The 27,412-nt window shown below is 44.6% G+C and overlaps 2 protein-coding genes across 2 annotated transcripts; both read right to left on the minus strand.

The window, feature by feature from the left end:
- Positions 1-8,960: 8,960 nt before the first annotated feature.
- Positions 8,961-10,419, minus strand: LOC112108577 (forkhead box protein L1). The gene has a single exon (XM_024202769.2). The coding sequence runs from the start codon at positions 10,212-10,214 to the stop codon at positions 8,961-8,963; it is 1,254 nt and encodes a 417-aa protein (XP_024058537.1). The 5' UTR covers positions 10,215-10,419.
- Positions 10,420-19,006: 8,587 nt separating this feature from the next.
- LOC112108576 (forkhead box protein C2) lies at positions 19,007-21,190 on the minus strand. Its single transcript, XM_024202768.3, has one exon. The coding sequence runs from the start codon at positions 21,183-21,185 to the stop codon at positions 19,779-19,781; it is 1,407 nt and encodes a 468-aa protein (XP_024058536.1). The 5' UTR covers positions 21,186-21,190; the 3' UTR covers positions 19,007-19,778.
- Positions 21,191-27,412: the final 6,222 nt, after the last annotated feature.

The following is a 27,412-nucleotide window of genomic DNA, read 5'->3' on the forward strand; positions in this document are numbered from 1 at the left end:
CACTGGAGGGGATGCAGTTCCAAAACTAGACTGATCTTTCTCATGGCAATGATGGTGACTAAGCCACTGAGCTAAGGTCTAACCCTTGGCCTGGCTTTGCCCGATGTGTTTTTCCAAAACAGATTTTTCACCACCCAGAGCCCAGGTTAGACAAATACCTGTAGGGATGGTCTAGATAATACTTAGTCCTACCATGAGTGCAGGGGACTGGACTAGATGACCTCTCAAGGTCCCTTCCAGTCCTACGATTCTATGATATCTCCACCCTCATCCTGAACAACTAACGGATACCTATGGCCTCGATGTCAGTGTTTATCAGAGTGGATAGACCTAAACATCCATTTCAACTTTAAAAACTGAATGTGTTTGGGGGGCCTGGTGGGGAGTGGGACTATGCGGGATGAGGATGGAGGCAATCTGTAGGAGAGCATGGGGGCGCTGTCTGGGAGGAGTAATGGGTGGGGAGAAGCAGGACTGAATGGGGGTCTCTTTGACAAAGTTCCTCTTGTCTGATGAACTGTCCAGTTTCCTCAGAGAGCAGCTGACTCTACCCTCTGGCCCAGTTCTCCACTGCTGAGGCCAGGGAGCGAGTGCAGTCAAGGAGAAGGGTGAGTGGCTGTGTATGCTCTTCCTCCACCTATGCTTCCCCACATCCATGCCCCCTGAGGCTCCCTGGCAGGCCCTGATGCAGAGGATTCAAATCTGGCAGCCTGCTCAGGCCCACCGGAGAGGACTCAGCTCTAGCAAATCACAGAAGGTTCCTGAGAGGAAGACGCTGCCTCCAAAAGCGGGCGAGCACTTGGGTTGTTGTCACAAGTCTGTGATCACTGCATGGCTCTTGAGTGACAAAAGGAAGCAGAACAACTGGTGAGCTGCTAAATCATCTTCAGCAGGTGAAAATCTAGAGCACCACTCCATGTTCCACCAGCTTGAGTTGGTTGGTTTAGCTGGACATGGGGAAGATCTCAGCTCCTTTCATGAGCAATACTTTTATCTGCTAGCAGAGACCCTTTGCTTGCTCAGAGTGCTATAGCAGCCATAACTAGTTAACAGAATTGGAATTTCAACCTACTGCTGTCAGTGCACAACAGATAATGAATCATAACAACGCATGTTGCTGTTATATTGGGCAGAATTCTGCCCTACCTTGGCCAAGTTTTCTCTGGGAAGGAGTGAACAGGGCCACCCGGGGGGAGGGGGGCAAGTGGGGCAATTTGCCCCAGGCCCTCGGCCCCGCAGGAGCCCCCACGAGAATATAGTATTCTATAGTATTGCAACATTTTTTTATGGAAGGGACCCCCGAATTGCTTTGCCCCAGGCCCCCTGAATCCTCTGGGTGACCCTGGGAGTGAAGGAGACTGCCAGGTAGAGAGCCTAGGAATTACCTTGCTTTTACACAGCAGAATGGATGAACTTGGGGGAGGGAGCGGGGCTGAGGGCAACTTCTGAACACGCCTTTAAAAAGGAGCAGCATGTCCCTCCACCTTAGCACCTGCTGCCGATTGCAACATTTACCCAGGGTGCCTGGAGATCTTGGTCATGCCTCAAGTGGGCTGTTTATGCCCCTTTTAAGGCTATGGATTGCCTTCAGGCATGTTAGCCAGCCCCCTCCCTGCTCAAGATCAGAACAGTGCTAAGAGTTTATCCTACCCACATGGATACATTGTGGTAGATTTTGGGAGGGAGATGAGGTTTCTTATGCCTTTTTCCACTTGTACAAAACAGGGCAGGATTTTGCCAATTTATGAACTGTGTTTAAATTTCCTGGCACCTAATTGATAGGTGACATTGGCTTAAATATTCTGTGTGTGTGTGAGAGAGAGACAGAGAGAGACAGAGAGAGATTCATGGTACGTCACACAGCCACATCTTACATGGCTAAGTCCTGATATCTTCACCAATGAAGGAGCACTCAAATGCTAGAATCCCAAATTAGTTTGTCTTTCTATAACTCATTTGCTTGTTTCTTCAAGCTATTATACAATGTAGTAAAAGGATGGCCTAGTCACACCACTTATCTCAAAATATACCCAGCAAAACAATGCTGGGGGGGTGGGAGCGGAGAAGCGGGACAGCGCATTAAAAATAATTGGTGTCTTTAGTCTACGTGGATTGACTGTTGTAATTTCCAGTTAAGTTACTTTGGTTTGGCACTTTGATCACTGTAAAACTGAATTAGATCACTGTAATGTGATTTAAGTCCTTGTACAGCTGATTGGCCTGCATTTAGTGGTTCCAGTATTGCGAACAAGAGCTGGCGTGAACTACCGTGAGTTTCTGATCCTGTCCCCTTCAGGTGAACTTTGACTGCTACAGAGAAAAATTGCAAAGGGGCAGATTCTCTGATGTAAATCACTGTTGCTCTGTTGACTTCAATGGAGTTATGCTGATTCACACCAGCTGGGGATCTGGACCAAGGAGTTTATTCGTCCATCAAAATACCAGGGATGCGTGAAAGCATCACTATTACCATTAAAGGGAATTACACAGGACCTGATCCAAAACCCATTGATGCCAATGGAAAAATTCCCATTGACTACAATTGGCTTTGGATCAGGCCCATAACCATGTTCATTTGGGTAATGCATATCCTTTCAAAAGTCATATAATTTACCCTTTGTCTTAGCCTTGCTATAAGTATACAATGTGGGAATCTGAGACTTGTGTAATTTACATCTCTCCAAGCAAAGGAATTTACTTAATTGGGTTTGAAGTATAATACGTGTTGTTATAATGCCCACAGCAAGTGAAGCAAACCCAATTTAACCAAAAAATCTGCCCTAGTATTCCTTCCTCTGGTCTGCCCTGCATTTTCTGCTTCCATAAGACTGTAAGCTTTTTAGGGCATAGACTTTATATTATATCTTGTAAAGTGTCATTCACAGTTTCAGTGCTTAACAAATAATAATAATGAAAATTGATGATATGTTATTATTTTGCATAAATTTTTAACAATAGCTGGCTGCTGCTCTAGTGGTTGTTGTTGTTTTGTCCTTGAAATTACATTGTTGTGATGAAATTATAATGAAAATTCTCATTTTGTTCTTGAAATGTGTATTTATTTTGAGTGGGAAACATGCATTATTCATAATGTTGTCCAAGCTGCAGAAGTCACTCATGCAAGAAATAACTTGCAAATCCTGACCTGATTTCAAAAAATGTGGGAAAGTTTATTTATTTCTCCGTGCATTCCTGATTTGCAATGTGCTATCTAAAAATGTCACTGAGATTTAAGCTGACTGAGCTCATGCTAAATTCAGCCACTATATTTTAAATAAACATTCTTTGTGCGTTACTGAACTGGCTTTGAAGCTGGCTTAACACAAATAACATTTTCATGAGCATTAACAATGTTTTACTCTGGAGCAAGCTCATATCTAAATTAGTAATAATGTCTTATCTTATGTAATCTGAAAATGTGATTTAAGGCCCAATCCTGAATTCCTTTAAGGAATACAGAATCAGACCCTGCATTTATCTTCTATAGGGCCAGTTCTCTCCTTAATCGAGCAAAACGTCCTGTGTGCCGTCGATTATATAATGGACCCCATTCTGAAAGCCCTCTAAGCAATAAACTCATATTGAAGTCCACTGGAATTCAGCATGTATAAAGTTTGAAGGGTCTGGCCCATTATAAAGAAAGCACTTCATGGCTTGTCTGGCTAAAGCACTAAAAATAAAGTGTAGGGAGCAATTATGCAATAGCCAGACTGATGAATTACATAACCTAATAGTCCTTTTCCATCTGTAACTTCTCTAGTTCTGTGATCTCTTTTTCTCAGTCTTTAGGCAAAGATCAAATGTGCTGTCTTTTTAATATCTGATATGTTGTCTCTCAGGGGACTAGGTCCTAAATTTGCAGAGGTATGGATTTGGTAATCTGCTAGCTCCTTCCCACCTCTAACATCTGTGTTCCTGTGCCCTTTATAAACAGCTAAGGAGCAATTAGCAGAAAACTTCTGGCCTTCAGTTTGAAAAGAGACATCATCTTACGTAATGAAACCAAGGATCTTGCTTAGGATAGGAAGGAAAGAAGAAGTAACTAATATTTTAAATTGTAAACAAATGAAAGTGTGATACAATATCTGTTATTATTACTATTATTTGTTATTTTATTGTCTCACTTTGAAAGCAGCCAGGGTTGGACATCCATTCCCTTTGCTAATTGAAGGTGCCCAAAAACATCTTCTACTTTTTATGTAAATATATAAAATGCCCTGGGACCAATTTTAAGCAAAAACACACACAGTGTGTGTGAGAAACCCCACTTAAAAGGAATGAAATTCCTGGATTGTTGCAATGCACTGCTATGTGCAAATTGTAGTTCCCTATAGGAAACCTGTGCTTGAAATTGTTGCTCTGTGAACCAGATAACTTCACTGTATACTCTGTGTGTTCCTGCAAGTTAGAAGTGGCTGCATAATTCCAGAGACATGAAACCTTGATGAGTTGGGATATAGGTCATTCCTATCCAGTGGAATGGAAAGGCACATACACTGCCCACATAAGAAGTATTCTCTTCTGTGTCATCGAATATTTTCTACTTTGTTCCCAGTATTTCAGACTTAAATTTATTGCCAGGCCGGACAGGTTGAGAACTCTGGGCTGAAGATTCCACAGATGTGTCAAATAGTGGGTGGTAGTTTTCAGCACTGGCAGCTGCTCCTTTGCCTGTAGAACAGGTGTGAAACTTTTGACAACAAATTCCGGGAGTGCGTCAAGGTGCCCATCTTTGTATGACATTTTAGGACAACAGTAAAATTTGTAAACATGAATTCTTATTGGAGTAGTAATAGCATGTTCAACTATATACAAGTTGTTTGTGTGTGTGAGAGAGAGAGAGAATATGCGCATAGGCTCACATTGGAGTCTGCATATATTACATAGTTCTCATTTTATTATTGTTTTTCTTATCTTGTGTACAAATGGATGACATACAAAGGGAGTGTGCAAATAAATAATTCTATCAGCCCATCATGCTTTGTTATACAGACTCTTTCTCTGTCACATACATTAGTCAACTGTCAGCGCTAATTCCAAATCGCCGCTCAAAATAGTTAGACTCATTCTGATTTCACTCCAATTAGTGTCATACCAGTATGTCTATTGGCATCACCAGAGTAGGTGTGATCAAAATTAAGCTCACTGTAGCTTTTAAAAACAGCAGCAGTGCATTGACCACATTCCACCCTTCCAAAAAAAGGGGGGTGGAGGTCACACCCACCAGAAAATATACCTCCACAAAATATAAAAATTAACAATACTCCAAAAATCTGCCTGTGGACAAAAGGCACCTACTGTATATGCTGGGCTAAATTCTAGTTTCATTTTCAGCCATTAAGATGGCCGCCTGACTGTGGCTCAGCCCTGAAGTATTCACTGGCACAGAGAAAGTCACTCAGCCACATTTCTTAATTCTTTCTCATGATATGAGGGCAAGGGACGGCCAACAGCACTGGATGAAAGATCGTTTTAAACAATGAAAGGAAGCAATCTCTTTTACAGAACTCACAGTTAACTGGTGGAACTCCGTTCCGAAAAATATCAGTGGGGCCCAGAGCTTGGCTGGATTTGACAAAGGATTTGCCTAGCAGTTTCCAATTTGTGGTCCATGGACAAGCAGTGGGCCACAAAATCTTTCTCTGTTCTCCACAAAGAACTGGGTTGCTGGCTCAACAGCCCTGATCCACCTCCAGCCAGGACACCTGTAGAAGGAAGGAAGGTGGTGGATCTGCCACTGGAGGCTGCTCTTTTATAAAAGGGGCTTCTGTTTCCTGCTCTCGAAGCCAAAGAGAAGCCACCTGCCCCGTCACACCCAGATACACCATATGCTGGAGGGAAAGGAACTGGGATACAAGTGGGTACCTTGGGGCCTAGGCTGGGTGCTAAGGAGTCTCAGAACCAGAGAGCTACCAGGCCAGGGGAGTAGGCTGGGAGACAGGGGCAGGGATAGGACTGAAAACCCAAGAAGTGAGTGAAATTGAATTGATTGTTGGTGGGGATGTTTAGTTTGTGTGAGAATGGGTGGGGTTGGGTATTTCTGTGCGTGGCAATTCTCAGTCCTACACCAAAAACAATCACTCCCCCCGAGAATTACTGTAGCTGCTAGAGGAGGGATGTTGCCTAATCTTGAAGTGCAGCCTGATTTGGAGGAGAGGGTCCATTGGAGGATCTCTCTATTGAGAGGGGGCCCACACTATAAAAAAAAGATGGGAACCTTTCAGATTAAGCATTGATGGTGTTAATAAGAACATCAACAGTTAGTTTCAGCGGCTAGAGGTTTTTGGTTTGGTTTGGTTGTTTGGATTTTTTTAGAGATATAAACTCTCATGATTCAGGGAATAAACCAACCACTAAGTGAGGGGACTGGGAAGGGGGGGGGAAATTACCATATGGGAAGGTTGTTCCATAATTGTCCACCATAGAATTTCTTGCACCTTCCTCTGAAGCATCTAGTACCGGACACCACTGGAGACAGGATATTGAACTAGATGGGCCACTGATCTGGTCTGGCAATACCTATTTTCCCATGGATCCTATTCCCATCTCAGCCAAAGGCAAAACACCCATTGACTTCCAGGGGTGGAACGGAATGCCTCTTCGGTTCATACACATATAAAATTCCCTTTGACTGCAGTGGGAGCTATGGCTGAGTCAGAACTGTGAGAGGCCTAACTGATACAGGCATCGTCCTGGCTCTTTTGTGCCACTGCTTAAGAATGACATCACCACCCTGACCCCTAAAAGACTTCCATGATGTCATCCACCATCCCTGACACTAATGAAGCCTCCTTCACAAGGCGGCCATGTATTTAGTTTGCTGTAATACCTGTATCAAGTTACACATGAGAACAGCAAGTCAGACCAATAAGTGGGAAAGTAAAAATATTAACCCTTTCAGTCTCAAGGGATCAGAGTAAAATACTGTGGGGCTGTCGTGGGTAAAAAGAAGTGGGCAAGCTAACCTTAGTTAACTCCAGGCTGAAGTGGTTAAAAAGAAGTGGGTAAACTCAACTAAACTCCATATTGCTCAAATGAGAAGAGAGTAAACACTGTTTATCCTTGGCTACACTACTGTGTCTGAATTTTACAGATCTGTTAGGCGGCTGTAACTCCTTCACAGTTGTAATGGCTCCCCTATGAACTACAGGATTAGATAGTGCCATAAATTTTTGGAACAGCTTATCTACAGTTGGCATCATACTCGGTAGGGTTTTAAAAAAAAAATAAAATAAACAAGTTGTCATGCTTACCTGAAATCCCTTTTGCAATTCAATGACAGGCATAAAAAGAAACTTTTCAGTGGTGGTTTTGCTATTTTTAGAGAAAAGGTTTGTACATTAATTGTATATGTGAGTTTAAAAATGTAGTTAAGCCTCTCTCTAGGTCAGCACTACCTCCCACGGCTCTGTGACTTTTTGTACTTTCCCACATCAGATAAGCTGAGAGTTATTTGCAGATTCTGGATGTTCAGCTCCTGAACTCCACGTCTAAATGCAAATAGCCCCGAACTAAGGCGCTGCTCGAATATTTCAGAGAAAACCCCAGACCATGCTGTGGGGAAGGGCAAATGATTCTGAATCAGAGCTTTGCCGACAAGCCCCTCTCTTCCTCTGCAGTCACTGGTCAAGGGGGTTATTTAAAGACAGACTCGGTTGTGTGTGAGAGAGATGTTCTCTCTGTTGTCCGAAAACAATTTTACTGACCCCTTCTTCAGCATCTTGTAATGCACTGGACAGTATTACATTCTCTCTGAGCTCCTGCTGCTTCTCAAGCAGCCTCTGAGAATTAAATACTAATAGTAATAAATATTACTGTAAAAATGCATCTCTTCTAGCGTTTTTACAGCGCCTTATTCCCTTTCTTCACTCCCCGCCACTCCCTCCCCCTCCCAAAAAAACACATTTCTTTCAGCAGCGTGAACTGGGAGTGATTTTTAAATAATCAGCCATATCATTGAACAAAATACTTTATTGAATATAGGTTCGGCTTCATAATGAAAGCTGATAATATAAAAGATTTCCAAAGGGCATTTGCCCACTAATATACAAAGAAAGCCTCAATATTTATTGAAAGAATAAAAAAAATGCTCCTGTTATAATGCATCTAGGAGAAAATAAAAACCTATGGGGACGGGGTTAGTTGATTGTTCTTGGTAGACGTCCAGTTTGTAACAAGGTAACTCCAAGATTAACGTTTATTATTTGATCAATGTGCTTTTATGTTTAGAGCATCGGATTCCATCTATACAAATTTGCAGTTTCTCCATTCCACATCTGGTGTTCTCTGTAAACAGCTTCAGTGACACAGACACTATCAAAATACAATAAAAACGCAAGTACTATGCAGTAAACCACGCCATGAATTGTATACAGTACTGATTCCAAGCAAGCAGGATTGTTCCGAAGGAAATTCCATTTGTGATTATGTGTAGCTCATCTTATATGTCATTTATCTATCTAGTCGAATTATTTAAATGACCAGGCTGGGGTTTATTAAGCAGCATCGCAGCAATTGTTTATATGTGTGCGGGGAAATATATGTATTAACTGCAAAATCACACACAAGAAAAACACATGAATAATTGGGGTGCATGGGGGGTTGTTTTTTAACGTGAAAGCAAAGCAGTTGGACAAAAAACAGGTCTTAAATGCATGATGGATGGCAAGAATAAACCATCAGGCTGCTGTACTGTTTCTGACAAACATAATGCAAAACCTCTGTAATATTTTTTGTACAGCCAACGTAAAAAAAAAGTTACCTTAAAGTACATTTGGAAGAAAAAATATCAGTCAAAAAATCTGCTGAGAAAGAAACGGTTGAAAATGCCCTAAAATCCTAATATTTTTAACCCATGTAATTAATTCTTGGTTTTATATCTAAATATATCTATATCTATACACACGATCCAATTCCGTGTGTGTATATAATTGGGTATCAAATTGCATTGGGGTTTTTTGTTACTGAAAATTAAATACCGTCTCGGACAAGTGAAGAGGAAAATAAGAGAGAAAGGGAATCCCGATCTGATAAAATCTACCTTGAACTTGGGAATCGAGCATCAGGGAAGCACTGAAAGCTGGACAGACATTAGCATTCGCTGCCAGCGACCCACTGATGTATCCAGCTGGCAGGCTCTCCAAAGCCAACTTGGAGGCGCTCGGGTCCCAGCCTCCCTCTGCCTGCGCGTCCCCTTTGGCTGGCTTTTGGAGAGTTTTATGAGCTAAGATGCTGTCTATACTGAAGCTTTTGGACTTCTCTGAGCTTTTCGGAGGCATTTGATCTGTCCCGGCTGCAGAGCCCACCTGGCTCTGATTGGCACTTGGGGAGAGCATGCGTGCACCAGAGGTGGGGATATGCTGACATGCCCTGGCCTCTGCCAGCACCGTCTCCTGCGCCTCTCCCTCCGAAGAGCTCCCCACCCTTTCCCCCTCGGGAATGCTTCCCTCCTTGGAGGCAGGCGCAGGGACCTGAGGAGCTGCGCACCTGGATGGATGGGGATGGTCCCAAGGGGCAGGGGGCACCTCTGACTGAGGAGGATCTGCTGCTGCCCGATTGCATCTCACAGAGCTCGCTTTGTTCTCGCCTTCCTCTGCTGGAGCTAGTGCATCCCTAGAGGCGCAGGCTGGCTCCAGGTTCTCCTCTCCTGCGGATGCAGCCTGGCTCCCCCGGAATCTCTTCGGTTGCACATCAGCTCGGTTGCCAGCGGGCTGGTCCTTCCCCTCCTCTGCCTCTGCCTTGCCCCTCGTCTCCTGGGACCCTGAGGCTTTGGGCTTCCTTTTCCTCCGCCGGTAGTTCCCGTTTTCAAACATATCCAGGCACCTGGGGTCTAAGGTCCAGTAGCTGCCTTTGCCAGGTCTGCCTTTCTCCCGGGGCACCTTGATGAAGCAGTCGTTGAGGGAGAGATTGTGCCGGATGGAATTCTGCCAGCCCTGCCTGTTGTCGTGGTAGAAAGGGAACCGCTCCATGATGAACTGGTAGATGCCGTTGAGTGTCACCTTCTGGTCTGGAGCCTCCTTGATGGCCATGGCAATGAGGGCGATGTAGCTGTAAGGAGGCTTCTGGGGAGGTTCCTGCCTGGAGATCACGCTGGTGGAGGCGAAGCTTAAAGCAGTAGGCAGCCCAGCCCTATCTGCCCCGTACAGATAGACCATGGAGGAGCCATTGAGCGGGCTGCTCATTGGAGGTAGATGGCTGCTGAAAATGTGGCTCATCGCGGATGTGGTTTTAGCTCCGGATCTTTCCCCTGGCAGTTCAGAGACGGGAAAGGACAAGGGAGAAACCCTCCAAGAGTCCACCGGGGAACTATTGGTGTGAGCTCAGACCCCAACCCTGCCTCGACGAGTTTGTTCTCCCTCTGTCCCGGCTTCATCGCTCTTTTTTTAAAAAAAAAATGTTAAATAATTGTTGTAAGTTTGCTCTTATATGTTGACTTAGCACTGGAAAATAAATTGTCTCCGATAAACAGTCGTTTGTGTGCTCAGCCCACCCACATTAATTAAAATATCATTGCTACACAACTCCAAGCTCCCTCCACGTGTCTCTCTGGTACCAGCCAATGGTTCGCCGGGTTTGTCCTTCATTTGTTTATAGCATTAGTCTGTTGATAAGTCTGCCCACCCAAGTCGAATCAAGCTGTGTTTATTTGGAAAAATTTCCGGGCACCCAATATATAAACGCACTGATCTGATGTTTGAAATATCACGTCCACCCTTTGACGCTGTAAGCACACAGTCAGCAAAGCAGGATGTACACGGCTGGAGCTCAGAGGGAGAAGGGGCAGAAACTCCTGGGTAAAGGAGAATTTGTTGTTTTGAAAGGATCAATACCGAGGAAAACAGGCAATGGAATGGGGCTGCAAGGAAGAACCTAGGGCTCTGTCTCTCTCTCTCCAAGTGGAGAACAGGGATGACTCCTCAACTGGTGTAAATCAACGTAGCTCCACTGATTTACACCCGTTGTGGATCTGGCTTTTTGCCTTCACACCTGCAGTGATTGCTCCTGAGACACAGCACAGACATCCAAGCAACGAGGTTTGCATGAACGGTCCAGTAGACAGGACATTGTAAAGCAGGTCTGAAGACAGTTGACGCAAAAGACTAGGGAAGCGATCCAACCAGGTGTATGCGCTGGTGGTGTCTGCTTGTACCGAGTGATGCTAATATAGTCTCTCTAGCTTCAAGGGTGAGGAGAGTCCCCCCCATTGCTAGTGAAATCCAGCAGGAGGGAATTCTGTCTTCGGACCTCAGGCCTGAGGCTAGTGCAGTGTGCATGCAGGGGGGCGCGACTTAAACAATCCCTCTTTTTCGAGGAACCAAAATCGAAGGGGAGTTTGATTATTATTTGGGGGGTCACAGTGGGATTGCAAGGAGCAACCGCGCTCCATAAAAGGCGAACTTGGCAGGCATGAGGGGGAGGTTTAGTATTTGTGAATGCAGGCCTGTTGCTTTATATTATGTACTTTCCTGTTTATACCAAGGAGGGGGATTATAACAACTTTACAAGTGCACACAGCTGGCCGGTGATTACATTAGGCATTTGTGATGCTCTTTTTTGTATAAACGTTCAGGTTGGGTTTTTTTTTTTTTTGACTGATGTAACGATTTGAATCAAAGGTACTGGCTGAGTCGGATTCAGAAAGAGGTGTCAGCTTTTTAATGAGGCCGATGAACAGACCACCACTAAGCGTGGCATCTAATGTTGTGAACTATTAACCATCCGCTCACTATTCTCTTTGTGGGTGAAAAGGACAGATGCTTAGGGCCCTGGTGTGTCCCCAGTTTTTAAAGCAGTCAGTGGTGGGGCGGGGGGATCTGCTACAAACCGATGGCAAGAGATGACCCATGGAAACTGACTAACATACGAGCCGGGGCATTTTTAGGAAGCTGTGTCAAGGCAGATCTGAGTCACGAGTTTCTGTTCTGATTAGAGGCTCTTTGCCTGCCTCCTCTTCTGGGAGCAAAATGTGCTCAGAAGGAAACGCGAGCCACGTCTTCTGTAGGGTCTGATCCAAACTCGAATGACTTCCCTGGGCTTTGCATCGAGCCCATACTGAGGGCCAATCAACTTTTAATGCGAGCCCTCGTTTGAGTGGAGCAAGCAGGATTTGGCCTCCACTGACAACTTCTAAAAGTAATCGGGAAAATTAAGTGTGCCGTTAGAAAACAGGGTCCCGATTCTGTACACCTTGCCTAGGTAAAACTATTGACTCGAATGGGACTTTTGTCTGAGTGCAGGATCGGGCCCTTATTGCATCATAAACATCACACTACTTTTAAAAAGGCTAGCTGGGAATTCCCTTGGGGTTATCCCCCAGGTGCCCAGCAGGAGATCAGAAGCGGTGAAGAAACCTGATTTGATTTCTGCATTTTCAGATGAATCCAGCAGGGGTTCAGATTAACAGCTGGAGTAAGAAATCGTCTTGCTTTGGATTTGCAAATTATTTTTTTAAAGTGGATTTCAATTCTGATGTTCTCATTTGTTGTTCTAGATTGGGACCTCGCTTCCACAGAGTCTGCTTATTAATAGGATTGTGACCCTTTGATTTCAGGCATTACTTCGTAGCATTCAACCAGAGGGAAATAAATCGAACCTATATAACACGGCACATTTCAGAGAGTCAGTAAACTGCAAACACTTTTATTTGATATCAATTATCACATTCCATGGGGCGACCCATATTAGCAAGCCCCTTGCACTCCCAGGGGCTGTTTGATTGTCCACATCCAGCGTGTGCGGAAAAACCCTGGCCCTTGGCTCAGTTTAGAAATCAATTCTCCTAAGCATCTCTTCGTTAAACATTATTTCACATAAAACCTCCTTGTAAAGGGGGCTCTGTGGATCAGTGTTGGAGCCCAGCTGCTTTCACTCATCTGACACCTTATCGACATCCGCAGTGGGGATTTTAAACGGGAGATCAACGTTTAACGTCGCCTTCCCCCCGGAGGCTTTATTTAAATTCTCACAGGCTCTAGTGCGTCTCCTTGAGAAAGCCAAGCAAGAAATATTAAAATAATAAATAGTCCCCGTAGATGGCTGTGGGCCCGGGATACAGACACAGGCTCACATGGCAAAGAGGTTTGTTGCCTCCTGTTTTGGGACATCGCTGCGAGAAATTCCCCCGGGAGGCAAAGCAGAGACGTTCGTCTGGGTTTGAAACCCCCCAATCGGAGTGTCCTAACAGCTCATTCGCTGCCTGGGTGCGTTACCCTCTTCTGATGCCCTGACCCCCTGACATGAGCAGCCATCGGTGTGTCTGTAATCCGAGCCGCTCTAATGACTCCGATTGCCACAGTCCGGGGCTGGGAGTGCTAGGTGGGGAACTTGCTTTCTGCAGGCCGGGCACAGGAATCTATAAATGGCCCGGGCTCTTTAGAGACTCCTGGATGTACTTTCGCTTCCCTAAAGCCGGGACTCGTGTCCCTTAAAGGCAGCAGGACAGAGGGAGACTGTCATAGCAGAGAGACACACTTGGCAGCATAGAGGGTAGGCAGATTAGCAGCTTTCCTGGTCAGGAGAAGGGAGCAGAGACTGGGGTGTGATATCTGGAGCGTCTCCCCCAGACAGTACCCCCTGCAAGTTATTAAAAATGGTCCATAGCCAAAATGTTCAGACTTGGGGGCCTAAAGTTAGGGCACCCCAATAAAAGCGATCTGATGTTTAAAGGTGTTTAGCTTTAGGCACCCCAGTTTGCCCACTTTAACCTATATCGCCCCCACGTTCTTATTCCCCAGCTCTCTAGGCCTTGACATCATTATAACTAATGCTTTGCATCTGAGTCCATAGCGCACTGGAGCAGCAGTCAAGTTTGTGCTCGGTGTCAAATTAGAACTAAAAACAGTTTGCCCTTTGCATGATGCAAAACGGATGTTAGCGGCAGCTTTACAGCTGCAAATCTCTCTCACAGAGGCACTTTCTACCTAACGCCTTTTCGTCTCTTTTTCCACGCCCTGCTCATGGCTTTCAAGTTCTCTAGAATCTATCCCAAGAAGGAAAAAGCTACAAAAATAAAAGACTCATGAGGCTTGCAACAAGATGCTACAAGGGGGGCGATGCTAAATGGGGTGTTGATATATTTGTGCAAACCTGGCAGGTAACTAGAATGTGATCTTAATTGGTCTGGGTAGGTTATATTTTGGGGAGTTCCTAACTGGACTGCATTTGAGTCCTGTAGCACAAAGGGAAGTCTCGTTTGTTGCTTTGGATTGGCAGAGCTGGAACAGAAATACACGGTGGTATAAAGAGCTGTTGGTTTTTGAACACATACTTTTCTGATCACAGCTCATAGCCAACCTGTGGAACTCTTTGCCAGGGGGTGGTGTGAGGCCAAAACCGTAACTGAGTTAAAAAAAAAACTAGATAAGTTCATGGAGGATAGGTCCATCAATGGCTATTAGCCAAGGTGGTCAGAGAGTCAACCCCATGCTCTGGGTATCCCTAAACCGCTGACTGACAGAGTCTGGGGATGGATCACTCGATAAATTGCCTTGTTCGGTTCATTCCCTTTGAAGTATCAGGCACTGGCCACTCTGGGAAGACAGGATGCTGGGCTAGCTGGACCATTGGACTGACCCAGTGTGGCCGTTCTGATGAATTAAAGGTCCTGAGAAGTGGGGGAGGGATCAGTTAACTAGGCAGCAGATTTGCAGTCCCAAGCAATTTTGGCATTACAATGTATTGATAGTGCTAAGTGTCCACCCACCATCCTCATTAGCCAAAATAAACCCCAAACAAGGCTGGGTCCAGCCGAGGTGAAATCTACAGTACAGCGACTTCCCTGAGAGAAGCTGATCTTGGCCCGGTTAGTTTGTACTGGAGCACAACTCCCCATTGAAGTATTTGGAGCGTTGTGCCTGAGTAGAGGCTATAATAGGATCGGCTCCTTAATGGTGCACTGGGATTTATGTTGGTCCCTCACCTGTAAGCAAGTACATTGTAGGGCCCGATCCTGCCAGGTGCTGAAGCTGTCCCTTAATGAGGCTTACAGGTGAAGGTGGCGTCACACCATAACATGAGTAGGGATGGGGATGTGTTTTGGCTGGCAGAATTCTGAGCTCAGCAGCAACGTTTGCAATCGACGTGACTACTTTAAATGCTCTAAACACAAACACACAAACAAACACACACCGATTCCGCTTCCATCGAAACCAATGACAAAACTCTCATTGACTTCAGTAGGGCTGGATCCAGCCCCCCTCCCCCCCAATAAAGTCAGGGAGTCAATCCTGTTGGAAAAAATGACTGTGTCCCGCACGATTGCTGTGAGGACTCTAGGTTGGGATACCTGGGGTATTTGCTGTTCCTTGATTACTCTTACAAAGCAAGAGTCCAGACAATGTGACTGGACAGTTTAAAGATTTTAACTGTCTTATTTTTAGCACGGCTCTAATTCCCCTGGCTGGTTTAAACCACCTGGGGGACAATAATCCAGATCGGGTTAACCCCCCCCCCCTTTTTTTTTGCAAGAAGCGACCTTTCAAAAAAAGTAAAACAACCACCTCACCAAATCTGAACAAACTAATGATTAAATTCAGACAAGATCGGGAGAACACGCCCATTGCTTTTAGAAACGATCAGGGAACGATTTCACATGGGAAAAAAACGAGAAAAACGACTTCCCGGGAAGTTCTTGTTCTCTTTCAAAAAAGTCTCTGTCTACAGATTTAAATAATAGTTCACGAATGGTTCCCCTAACGTGACTGTGATGGAGAACTCTCCTTGCCGGGAAAAAATCTACGAGGAGATGCTGGAGTCTGTTTTCTCTTTGAAGATTTTCGACTACAGTGCAGAGGGAAAGGCAGAGGTAAAAACGCGACAGCTGTTTCCAAAGGGAGATAAGGATGAAAGCTGAGCGTTATAAGGGGAAATATAAGTATTTAAACCTAAAATGTTACATGCTTAGCACCAAAAGATGCCCAGGGATAGATTTAACTCTTGGTGTTTTTTTCGGCATAGCTCAGAGTTACTCTTGTCCGCTGCTAAGGAAAATAATACACCTACTTGGAATGTCTTAATCTGGTAAATGGGAAAAATGCTTTGATTGTAAGTGTTTGCTAGGTGTTAGTATTCTGTTGGGTTTTCCTTTTTCAATAAAAAAAACAAAAACAAATAAGGAATCAAAATTGAGCGTGCCCGTATTATGCACGATAAAATGAGGTTTAAAAAGAGAGCACAGCTCAGAGTGAAACCCCTGCCCCAAGGCATGCAATCGGGTGTGAGATCGACGGTCCAATCTCACAAATTTTATACGGGAAACACATTTCTGGGCCCAAAATGCTGCCACCAACTAATAGGAAATTAGCTAGCTGCTGAAACCTGCCATTTTTTAGGGCCAGATCATTGCAGCTTGGGGACAAGGAGCAGGGAGCCCTGTGAGAGAGACATTTGAGTGCTTTCTTTTCCTGGGGATTTTTATTTTATTGTTTAATATGACAGGGTCTTGCAGGAAGTCAGCCACCCGGAGAAGGGGGAACTTCAAGAGACAGAGACAAGGATGCATTTGACCTACCTGAGATCATTCACTTTGAGTGGAAATCGAATCAAAATCATTAAAATGCCTTTTTGATGATTATGACTAATTCTCCTTTGGGGGCTTGGTTTGGTTTTATCGTATCGCCGAGATCAGGCGGGTAGGACTCGACACTGGGTCTGGAAACCAGCTCGAGCCTCAGCGAAAATGAAAACTTGGAAACGCAAACAAGAGGCTGCTGCCCGCAGACACGGCTGAACGCAGCCTCTGCACGGTCCAGTGTCCAATGTCCCTCTGGAACTGTCCAGCAAAAGAGCAACTCTCCGGAGAGCCGCAGCAGGCGTGTGAAATGCCAGCTGAGGGAAGGGACTGGCGGCAGCCGCCAGTGGCTGCCCTTTCGGGGAAAAGCACAGGCACCTGGCTCTGGCAGCAGCTTCAGGAGGTCGGTATCTGCCACGGGGAACTGCTTTTTCCCAGCAGCTATGACTAAAATGCGATCGCAATAAGATAATATGGTGCGGCGAGCTTGGACCGCATGTTGGCACCTCATGCGTCTACACTATGCCAGTCTGAGAATCCCCGGAGTGGTACTGGGTTATTCAACCCCCACTCTCTGCTGAACCCCCAGCCAGGGCCTAGTGCCAGTTAGACAAGCAAGGAAAAGGCTCAAGGCCGAATTATCTGGACAATTTAAGGACCGCAGCAGATCACCTGTGCCTGCATCCCCATTCTCCGCCCCGGAGGCCCTATGTTGTAGAGAGAATCTGCCACTGGTAACTCTGGCTCAAGCAAGGAACCTGTTAAGGAGGAGAAGTGGCAAGTTTAATGTTAGTGGCCACGAATATTCCTCTGTCTCGCTATCTCCCACACACACTTCTCACACACAGCCCACCCTCTCCCCATCCAAAAAAGAAGCTGCACAGCAGCTTGAAAATCCAACCTCAAGCACCTGATTTTCAGCTCACTGCTGATAAAGGTACAGAACAACGCTATAAGGCTGCTGCTTCACTGTGCGGGGGGGGGAAATCTATTAAGCGACAAATCTCCCCTACTTAATTTTAAGAAGGAGGGAGGATTTGGGGAGGTAGGCGGGGAAGGAGAGTGTATTTGCTCCTCTATTTTTCCTCCTTTCTCCCCGCCTTGCTCTTTTATTAATAGACAAAAAACCTCGAGAACTTGGCAAAAGTAGCTCGGGTTTTATAGGAAGGCTGCTGAAAGACAGCACAAATTATTCTTATGGGCCATGTTTCATTGAAACCAAGCGTTTCAACGCGCGCTGCCAGAATTCGGCAGCATATGGTATGTGCCAGATCAGAATCAATTCAGGTAACAGGTCTCCCATGACCTACAGTATATCTCCTCCGTCCATCTAGTCACCTTTTCGTCCTAATAGGTGTTTCGTGTTTTTGATTTGTTTTTTTTTATGGGAGGCGATCTGGAGATTTGCCTCCTCAGCAATGTTTATTGTGCTGCATTTATATTCTGCGATTCCATATGTTAACATCCATATTTATTGACAATCTTTGCAGCTAGCACCTACATTCGTTGGGGAATTATGTTATTCCAATTAAAGTTAACTTGACAAAAACAAGCTGCATTTGAAAACGGCTTCCAAGGCCATTTTTATCTAAAGGCTGCTTTATTCTTTACCAACGTGCTAGACAATCCTGTGATGGTATTTTTTTTATTCTGACTAAGCGACAATGAGCCACTGCATTTCTGAAGCATGTTAAAGTTGCTTAGAAGAGATCAGAAGGAAGAGATGGTTGGCAGCTTTAACATATCCGCTGTCAGCCCCAGGCATTTATAATGAGAGCTCAAATTGGGTATAGGAAGCAGAAGATGAAGTCAGATGAAGATAGATCTTTTGTACAAGAAACGAATAAAAACAGAATGCGTTCAGACAGGGCTGTAAAACCACCCTAATATGAACTTGCTGGGATAGTTCTTAGGACTTCGTAATGAGATCCAGATCAAATGATATTTCTTATTATCCTCACAGGATGTTATTAGTTTATTTTTCCTATACACTGTTGTTCTATCGGGGCAACTGCCTGTAGTATATTGCTGCTGAACTGAGAGGTAACTGACTACATTCAAAGCGCCTCATAAGGCCTACATCTCAGTAGGTAAATAAAACTGTCAAGAAAAAGATTAAAATAAGAGTGATTAATCAGAACCTATCCCGGTGAGGAGTCTTTCACTCACATCATTTGCGGATTGGAGAATCTCACTCCAGTTTCAAACTGGCCAATTGTCCTGGATTTGCAAAGGGTTCTGCAAATCTTCAGATCCTGGGAAGCCCCTTTAAACTAACCCAGGAACGCCTACGTGTTTTCATTTCAGCTATGCGATTTCGTCATGTGAACTGAGCCTTTGTTAAATAAATAATAATAATAAAAAAAGAGTAATAAACCTTTAGTCTCCAGGAAATCTACTTGGTTTTAACATCAACGTGTTCCACGTTTTCTGCCTGAAAAATGGGATCGGAAAAATGGCAAAAACACACACACACACATACATGCGCCAGACTTTGAGCAGAAGAAAACAACATGGATTTATTTTAAGGTAAGTACAACGATTAAGACCACATAAGACAAACAAGCGTGAAGTAGAATAAAACCAAATAGTTCTCAGGAATGGTCAGGGTGGAGACTATTATACAAAACATCACACTGTCGTAAATTAAAAAAACCGCATCAGACACTTTGTCTTTTTTCCCAAAAATCCACCAACAAAAATAAATTATTTCCTCGTCTTGTAAAAAGAACAGCTCTAAAGAGGAAGAAATTCTCTTGCATAATTGTACACACACGAAAAAGGAAGAAGAACTCACTTGTAATTAATTGGGCTGTTAGGAATTGTTGGGCAACATAAAAAAAATAATCCAGTGAACTCAACTTTAAATATTATATTAACGGCTCTGAAAATTAGCCTGATTAGAAATCCACACATTTTATAGCACAATAAGAGAACTTAAAATACCCCGGACATATATTTTTATATATATAATATATAATTTTCTTTTTAATCGCATAATGATCGCTGTGATATTGGTCCATAACTTATTTTCGGAGACCTCCTATACTTTAGCATATAAATTTGCCACTTTGTTTAGATAGCTCTCTATATATTTTAAAGACATCCCTTTTCAAGTAGAATTTACTTGTCTGGAATTTAAAGATGATGGAAGAGGAATAAGGGTCTATAAACTCTTTGGTTCCCAGGTCCGCTTACAGGTTGTAAAAGGATTTCCTTATGCAGTCTTAAGTGTTTGTTTAATTGGCCTACCCAGGAGAGTCAATGCTAATCAATACTTAGTGCAGTCATAGGAATAGGGGGTGGCGTGGCGGTATATGGAGGGCGTGGATCTATAGGGGATCTGACAGCTTGTGTTGCCGCTCACCTGATGCTCGTTGAGGGTCGAGCTCTCAATCCCCAGCCGGTGAGAGTTGAACATGTCCCGGACGGTCGGAAAAGTCTGCTGCTGGGAGCCGAACGTGTGGCCGGAGAGGTGGTTGAGCTCGCTGCTGTGGTTGAGGTACCAGGAGGCTGCCGGCTGCCCGGGCCCGCCGCTGGGATGCGGGTGGCTGGGGGTCAGCGCGCTCTCCTGGCTGGAGGCCAGGTTCATGGTGGCCAGAGGCGAAGAGGTGCCGTTGGGATGCTCCGAGATGGCTTCTTCCAGCGTGGTGGGGACGCACATGTGGCCCGACCTGTCCCCGGTGTACAGGCTCATGGCCCGCATGCTGCATTGGTAGCTCCCGCTCGTGTCCATGCTCTGGCCGCACGCCTGGCTGTAGACCGAGGGCTGCGCCTGGGGGTAGCCCAGCGGCAGCGAAGCCACCAGCCCTGCCCCTGTCCGGCCGGAGGCGGCGCTCCCGGGGCTCAGCTCCCCCGGGGGAGAAGTCCGCAGGGTCATGATGTTCTCCACGCTGAAGCCCGACAGCCCGTTGCCGGCCGGGTGGTGCTCCGGGAGGGAGCTCTCGGTGGACACCGACGGGGTGGAGGCCACGCTCCGGGGGCTGCCGCTGCCCGGGCTCAGCGTCTCCACCTTGGTGATGACCGGCAGGTCTGGCGAGGAGGCCTCGCTCTTGATGACCACCTTCTTCTCGGAGGCCTCCTTGGCGATGTCCGGGCTGGAGACGCCCGGCGCCTTGGGCTGCTCCTTGGGCTGCCTCTCCTCCTTCTCCTTGGGCACGTCTTTCTTCTTGAAGCGCCGGCGGCGGCGGAGGAAGCTGCCGTTCTCGAACATGTTGTAGGAGTCCGGGTCCAGGGTCCAGTAGCTGCCCTTGCCGGGCTTCTTGTCGTCCCGCGGCACCTTGACGAAGCACTCGTTGAGGGAGAGGTTGTGGCGGATGCTGTTCTGCCAGCCCTGCTTGTTCTCCCTGTAGAAGGGGAACCGGTCCATGATGAACTGGTAAATCCCATTCAGGGTGATCTTCTTGTCCGGGGCGTTCTGGATGGCCATGGTGATGAGAGCGATGTAGCTGTAGGGAGGCTTCACCAGGTCCTTGGGGGCCGCCGGCTGGTGGTGATGGTAAGGCCCATAGGAGCGGCCCATGCCGGCGGCGTACTGGTCAGGGTGGCCCGAATAGACGCTCATGGGGCTGGCCATGTTGCTGTAAGTCCCCGCGGTCCGGTAGTAGTTCTGCTCGCTCAAGTAGGGCACCACTCCCAAGGCGTTGGGGTCGGAGACGGAGTAGCGAGCCTGCATCATGGATGGGGCTCCCTCAAATCGCAAGGCGACGGAATCACCGGGGTCCGGGGGAGGGGACACGAAGAGGGTACGGGTTTTGGGGGAGAGGGGCTCACCCCAACGGGATTCCTCCTCTGCAGAGGAGGAGGGTGAGGGAGGAAGGGGAGAGAGAGTCTCAAACACAAGCTGCCCAAATCCAAAAGCGTCCTTAGCAGCAGTAAATCAGCAGCATCCTTCAGAGTCGCCAGGAGGAGCCTGCCGTGCGGATATCTAGTGATCTCTCTGGGTGTTTTTTTTTTTTTGAGTTGGCAAAAGCTGCTGCTAAAAGGGAGGCAGAAGCCGGGAATAATTCTCGCAGGCAAAGAAAAGTCTTGAGGGGAAAAATATAATTCTTGCAACAACAACAACAACAAAAATTTCTTCTGGGAGGGAAACCACCAAAACTTCTTGTGAACTCAGAATCAAAATAAACGCTAGGGCTGTGGAGGAGCGTGTGAGTCCAGTGTGAGTGTGTGTGTGTGTGTGTGAGTGTGTGTGCGCAGAGCCACCGGCGAGCCCCGCAAATGCAAACTCCCCTTATAGGGTTTGGGAAAGTTTCAAAACTTTTCTTGCCGAAGGCGAGTTTTTACTCCTCGCTGGCCACGCCTCTGCCCTCGACTTTGAGCCAATCGCAGTGCACTTGGGGATGGCTTTGTCCAATCAATGGGCAGGGAGAGAGAGGCCGCGGCGGAACAGCGGTGCTAGGACCAAGGTAAACGCAGAGGGGTTGTATTTTTTTTGAAGGCGTTGGAAGGTAACGAGCATCCAACGCGGCTCATTAGTGACTTTTGTTTGCTCGCAGTAGGACTTTAAATGACATGAAATGTAATAAATGAACGGAACGGATTTTAAGCAGTAAACCCTGCCAGTTTTAGGACGAGCTGATCGCAATGATCAGCGATCAACTGAAAACGTGTTCCTGAGTGCTGTATTATTCCTCCGGGTTTTTAACGGAGGAAACCTGGAATGCTGTACAAACACAGAGCTTCCCATTTAAAATACATTTTATTTTTAACTCAAATCACCCTCCAGTCCTCTGGTGGATATTCAGAAGGGGCTGCTCGTTTTTTCTCACACGGTACTTGTAGCCTCGCTACCTATAAAAGCATTAGCCCTGAAAGCTATGGGATGGCACACATCACGTTTCATAGCATAGGCTGATATCCGAGCAAATAGCCGACACTGGGGTCTTTGGGGGGGTAGCACATTTGCAGATTCCTCTAACACTTTCAAAAGAATTGAGCAAATAAAATAAAATAATAAAAGACCCAGGAGAAAAAGACCCATATCGAGATGAGTTTTCTTGGGTTTGTGAAACCCGCCCCTCCTGCTTTCCCTAATGATTTCATTATAGGCAATCAGATTCGGTTAATTAGGGACGCATGCTAGCGGAGTGTAAATTCCTGTATTTGCAAAGCTGCTGTGAACTGCACTGCATTGATCGTGGATAACGTTTATCTCAAAAGCAGACAGATGAAGAAAGAAACAACCTCTCCTCCCGCCCCCAAGTAAAATAAAAAAAAAAAAAAAAAAAAAAAAAACCCCAAACCACCTCCCTTTGGATCCAAATGTCTGAAAGGCGAATTTAATTTAAAACGGAATAAAATAGCTACAGACCCAGTCTGTGTCCGCTGCCTTTTGAAATAAGGCCCTCCGTCTGTAATTTACTTCATGTGACTTTTTAAAAGATCATCTAACAATATGTGCAGAGCAAAATTCAGTCTTCGGGAATCGGTAAAGCTTCAGAAAGGGACACATTTAACAAAACGTGAATTTCGTGTGTGTGTGTGAGAGAGAGAGAGAAAGAGAGAGAGATGTCTCCTTATTTATCTTAACAAATGCACTCAGTACATAACTATCAGGGATCCAAATAGGGTAGGCATTGCAGGACTAATGCTCCTGCCTGAGAACTACTGAGAATCACAAAAGCTATCTGTGAATGTCTTAATACAAAAGGGAAAGTTTTTTTACCCAATACTTTAAAATCCACCAAAAACCTGTAATGCAAATTGATTGTCGATTTCTTGAAAACTTTCACCTTCGTTTTGATGGCAATAAATTCAAATGATGCGCATCGATTTCTTTATGTAGAATAAATGCCCGGGTGATTTTCACACGAGAATTATTTTAGAGTTGCTGCTGTTTCATTTAAACGTATTAACGGAGAAACGCGGTTTATTTAACAGGTTTTAGAACGACTTCACATTTTTAAACTTCAGCTTTCAGTACAACAACACTTCTGATCAGCCCTAATTGGTTTAAAGCACACAATAAGCACATGGGGACTTTAAAAAAAAATCATATACAAGTTCAAAAAGTTGTAAACGCCAAACTGAAACACTGACGGGTTATAGCTCTTTGACCTGCTATATCCTAAAGGTTTACGTTTTGTCTCAACAAATCGCCTTGTTATTAAACCCTTACCTCCCATCAGTTCACCACTCTCAAAACTTTACCGAGCGTAAGTTTCGAAAGAAATCGAAAAGACGCCCTGTGTCCCCGCATCACGCATTTGGAAAATCTGTGGCGTCTAAATCCAAAGACTCTTAATAGCATAAAGTTCAGCTACAAGAAAAAATAGTTTCAGCCCCAAATGAGAGCGAACTAGAGAGATCCTTTCAACCAAGAGAGCAAAGGTGGACAAGAAATATTCTCTTTTCCTTGGAATGCTCCGGCTCTTTTTGTTTTCCCCTTTAGGACTCCCGGGAGCAATGTTTGTTTGTGTTATTTGAACAACAGCTTCTACGTGCCTAGAGGTTTTGTCTTATTTACCCTTGGTGGACACTATAAAACAGTCCCCTGAACCTTTCCACTACCAGATCCCCCCCTTTGAAATGTCCTTGCAATCTTGGAGAATGTTATTAGGAGAAACAAGAAAATTGCAAAGACCCGGTTGCAAAGACTGAAATAATCAGACAGGAGATTTGTCCCATTGTTTTTCTACAAAGGCAACAACAGAATCAGTTGCTCTGGAAGCCAAGTGAAGCTCTCCTCAAACATCACCTGAACTCTCCCACTGAGAGTCTAGTTTGCTCACTTTGTGGGTTTTGGTGCCCTCTAGGGGATACATAGGAGAACGTAAATATTTTTCTGTGCAAATGTTCAGTGCAATTTAATGGTAAAAATGTTGGTGCTGACACCTTATGGACTTATCCTGGCAGAGCAGTCGTAGTATCAAAAATTGATCAGATGTCAGACACGAGCTTTGTATATTCATTTTGGGGGGTATTGTCCTACGAATGTGTGTCAGTAAGTGCCAGAAATGGGAGGCAAGAGTTTATTCCAAAGAAGAAACAAGCTTTGCACAGCTGTTCCTGTGACCACATTTTTCCTGCAAAACTATATGCACATAATTGCCTTAACTCTAAGCATACGCATACGTCTTTGCAGGATCAGGGACTAACCCAACAGAGGTAGCGACATCTGAAAATGGGTATGGGAAAGTGACCCAAATACACACAGAGAGAACCAGTTCATAGCAGCAAATGAAAATCCAAATGTGTCTGACTCAAAGCAGGTTGGTTAGTTTCAACCCTGACTACCTTGAGGAGCCTCCGTTGTTTTATTGTTTCCTGTGCAAAAGGTTATCCAACCGTACAGAGTTTACTAGCAAATAGAAACTTGTTTCATAACAAGCCAGATCTAACACAATTTCGGCAAAATGAAGCAACATAGCTCTGTATTGATTTTTTGTTTGCTTTTTGCAATTTAGTTTTTCTCTTCACCAAATGATATTGAGATTCTAGAGTTGTCTTTACTTGTATTTTGTATAGTACTGCCTATGATAATAATTATTTGATTAGTAATTCTTCAAACCAAAGCATTACAAGCAATTACCTTACTGTATTCGTTTCATCTCCAGGACAGAAAATAAAGCACAGAAATGCATCTGCGCATATTTTTCAGCTTTCATTTTCAGGAAATTCGCAAGCTTTCTTTTATTGCTGTCCTTAATGTGTCAATTTCTGAGGTTGGGAAGGATTTGCAATAAAAGGCGCTTGCAAGGATTGTGGAGAGCACCAGAAAAATACAAAGAGGATTTGGAATCCAGGCTTTTAGAAGCATTCCTTGGTTTTCTTCTTCTTCTTCTAAAACCATAAAACACTTCAAGAAAGATTTTCACATTTTCCCTTCTAAATCAAATGCTTGACTATTAATAGTTCTTATAAGACAATGGTTTATCTTTCACTATTTTTGTAAGCAGTGTTGTAGCCTCCTGGATACCAGGAGATTAGAGAGACAAGGTGAGTGAGGATATCTTTTACTGGACCAACTTCTGTTGATGAGAGAGACAAGTGTTTGAGTTTGAAGAGCTCAGTGTAAGCTTGAAAGCTTGTATCTCTCACCAACAGAAGTTAGCCCAGGAAAAGATATTACTTCACCCACTTTGTCTATCTTTCTCTATAATATTTTCAATTTTTAAAGCAAAATTAGTAGGTACTCAGATACCACAGTGAAATGTGCAATGCAGGAATTATAGTAGAATAGACTAGAATACTCACTTTTATTAGGGATATTTAGGGACTGATCCAACTTCTATTGACACCAAGGAGAGACTTTCCATCGACTTTAGTGGGAGCTGGGTTGGGCCATTAGTGCTAAAGCTCGAGCTGGCAATATATGTATGACAGTAAGAAAAGAGATCTTAGAAAAGTGATTTTGAGCAAATGGGATTTCAGTCTTATGGGATCAAACAATAGCTGATGCACGAAACCTGTAAAAGAGGCCTCAATTGTTAGGCAAGTTGCTAATTTAAGAACCCATTCCCAAATATTCCTAAATGTATCAAGTCCAGTTCTGCTTCCCCTGGAAGACCAACTTTTTTAAGCAACTATTTTTTTTTTTTTTGCTGGCTTCTTAAGATAGATAGGTAATGAAATCTATCTATCTTAGATAATTATATAGCCTCCAATCTGAGTGTCCCATAATCTTTAATGTATTTATCTTTACACCACCACTGTGAGATAGGAAAGTACTATCAGCCCCCATTTTATAGGTGGTAAACTGAGGCATTAAGCTGCTAACTAACTTGCCTAAGGTCACACAGGAAGTCTGTGGTGGACCTGAGACACAGACCTCCCAAATCCTAGGCTGGCCCATGGGACCATCCTTCTTCTCTGATATACAGTAGATGATTTCTAAAGGGGAAGGGGATAATTATAGGCACTTCAGTCCACACAGAGTAATTATCCTTCCAAAGATTCTGCTTCATCAGATTGAGGGTATCATAATTACCCTGAATTAAAGAGAGGTTGTAAATAGCTCATCAAGGGCCCAATCCTGAACTCCCTACAAAGACAAATAAATGATCCATCAATGTTGTTGGGAGTTTTGCATGAATCGAAAGTGAAGAATTGGCCTCCAAATCCTCAAACATCTGATTCACATGGATGGTCTGTTATGTCTGGATGGGGAACCATTAACTTCAATGGCACTCGGTTTTGGTGTACCAGTCTTCCTGGATGGATCCCATGGCCCATGGCCCTAATCGCTTGTATTGAAATCAGGGTGAGTCTCACCATGGACTTCAAAAGAAACAGCATCAGGCTCCAGGGTTATTGGGACTGTTCTGCATTTAACCAAACATGTTCATATTAATCAATGTCCAAAAATGCACCGTGAACTTCGAGCGGAAAAGACAACGAGGAGTCCTTGTGGTACCTTAGAGACTAACACATTTATTTGGGCATAAGCTTTTGTGGGCTAGAACCCACTTCACTGGATGCATGAAGTGAAAAATACAGAAGCAGGTATAAATACATGAAAGGATGGGGGTTGCTTTACCAAGTGTGAGGTCAGTGTAACGAGATAAATCAATTAACAGCAGGATATCAAGGGAGGAAAAATAATTTTGGAAGTGGTAAGAGAGTGGCCCATTACAGACAGTTGACAAGAAGGTGTGAGTAACAGTAGGGAGAAATTAGTATTGGGGAAATTAAGTTTAGGTTTTGTAATGACCCAACCACTCCCAGTCTTTATTCAGGCCTAATCTGATGATATCCAGTTTGCAAATTAATTCCAGTTCTGCCGCTTCGTGTTGGAGTCTGTTTTTGAGGTTTAATTGATTTATCTCGTTACACTGACCTCACACTTGGTCAAGCAACCCCCATCTTTTCATGTATTTATACCTGCTCCTGTATTTTTCACTTCATGCATCTGATGAAGTGGGTTCTAGCCCACGAAAGCTTATGCCCAAATAAATTTGTTAG

This window comes from Terrapene carolina, unplaced genomic scaffold (assembly GCF_002925995.2).
Source record: "Terrapene carolina triunguis isolate 2854851 unplaced genomic scaffold, T_m_triunguis-2.0 Scaffold33911, whole genome shotgun sequence".
Lineage (NCBI taxonomy): Eukaryota > Metazoa > Chordata > Testudines > Emydidae > Terrapene > Terrapene triunguis.

What these genes read in the sequence shown, in the direction of transcription:
- LOC112108577 (XM_024202769.2), bottom strand. Translation starts at nt 10,214, where the DNA reads ATGAGCCACATTTTCAGCAGCCATCTACCTCCAATGAGCAGCCCGCTC.
- LOC112108576 (XM_024202768.3), bottom strand. Translation starts at nt 21,185, where the DNA reads ATGATGCAGGCTCGCTACTCCGTCTCCGACCCCAACGCCTTGGGAGTG.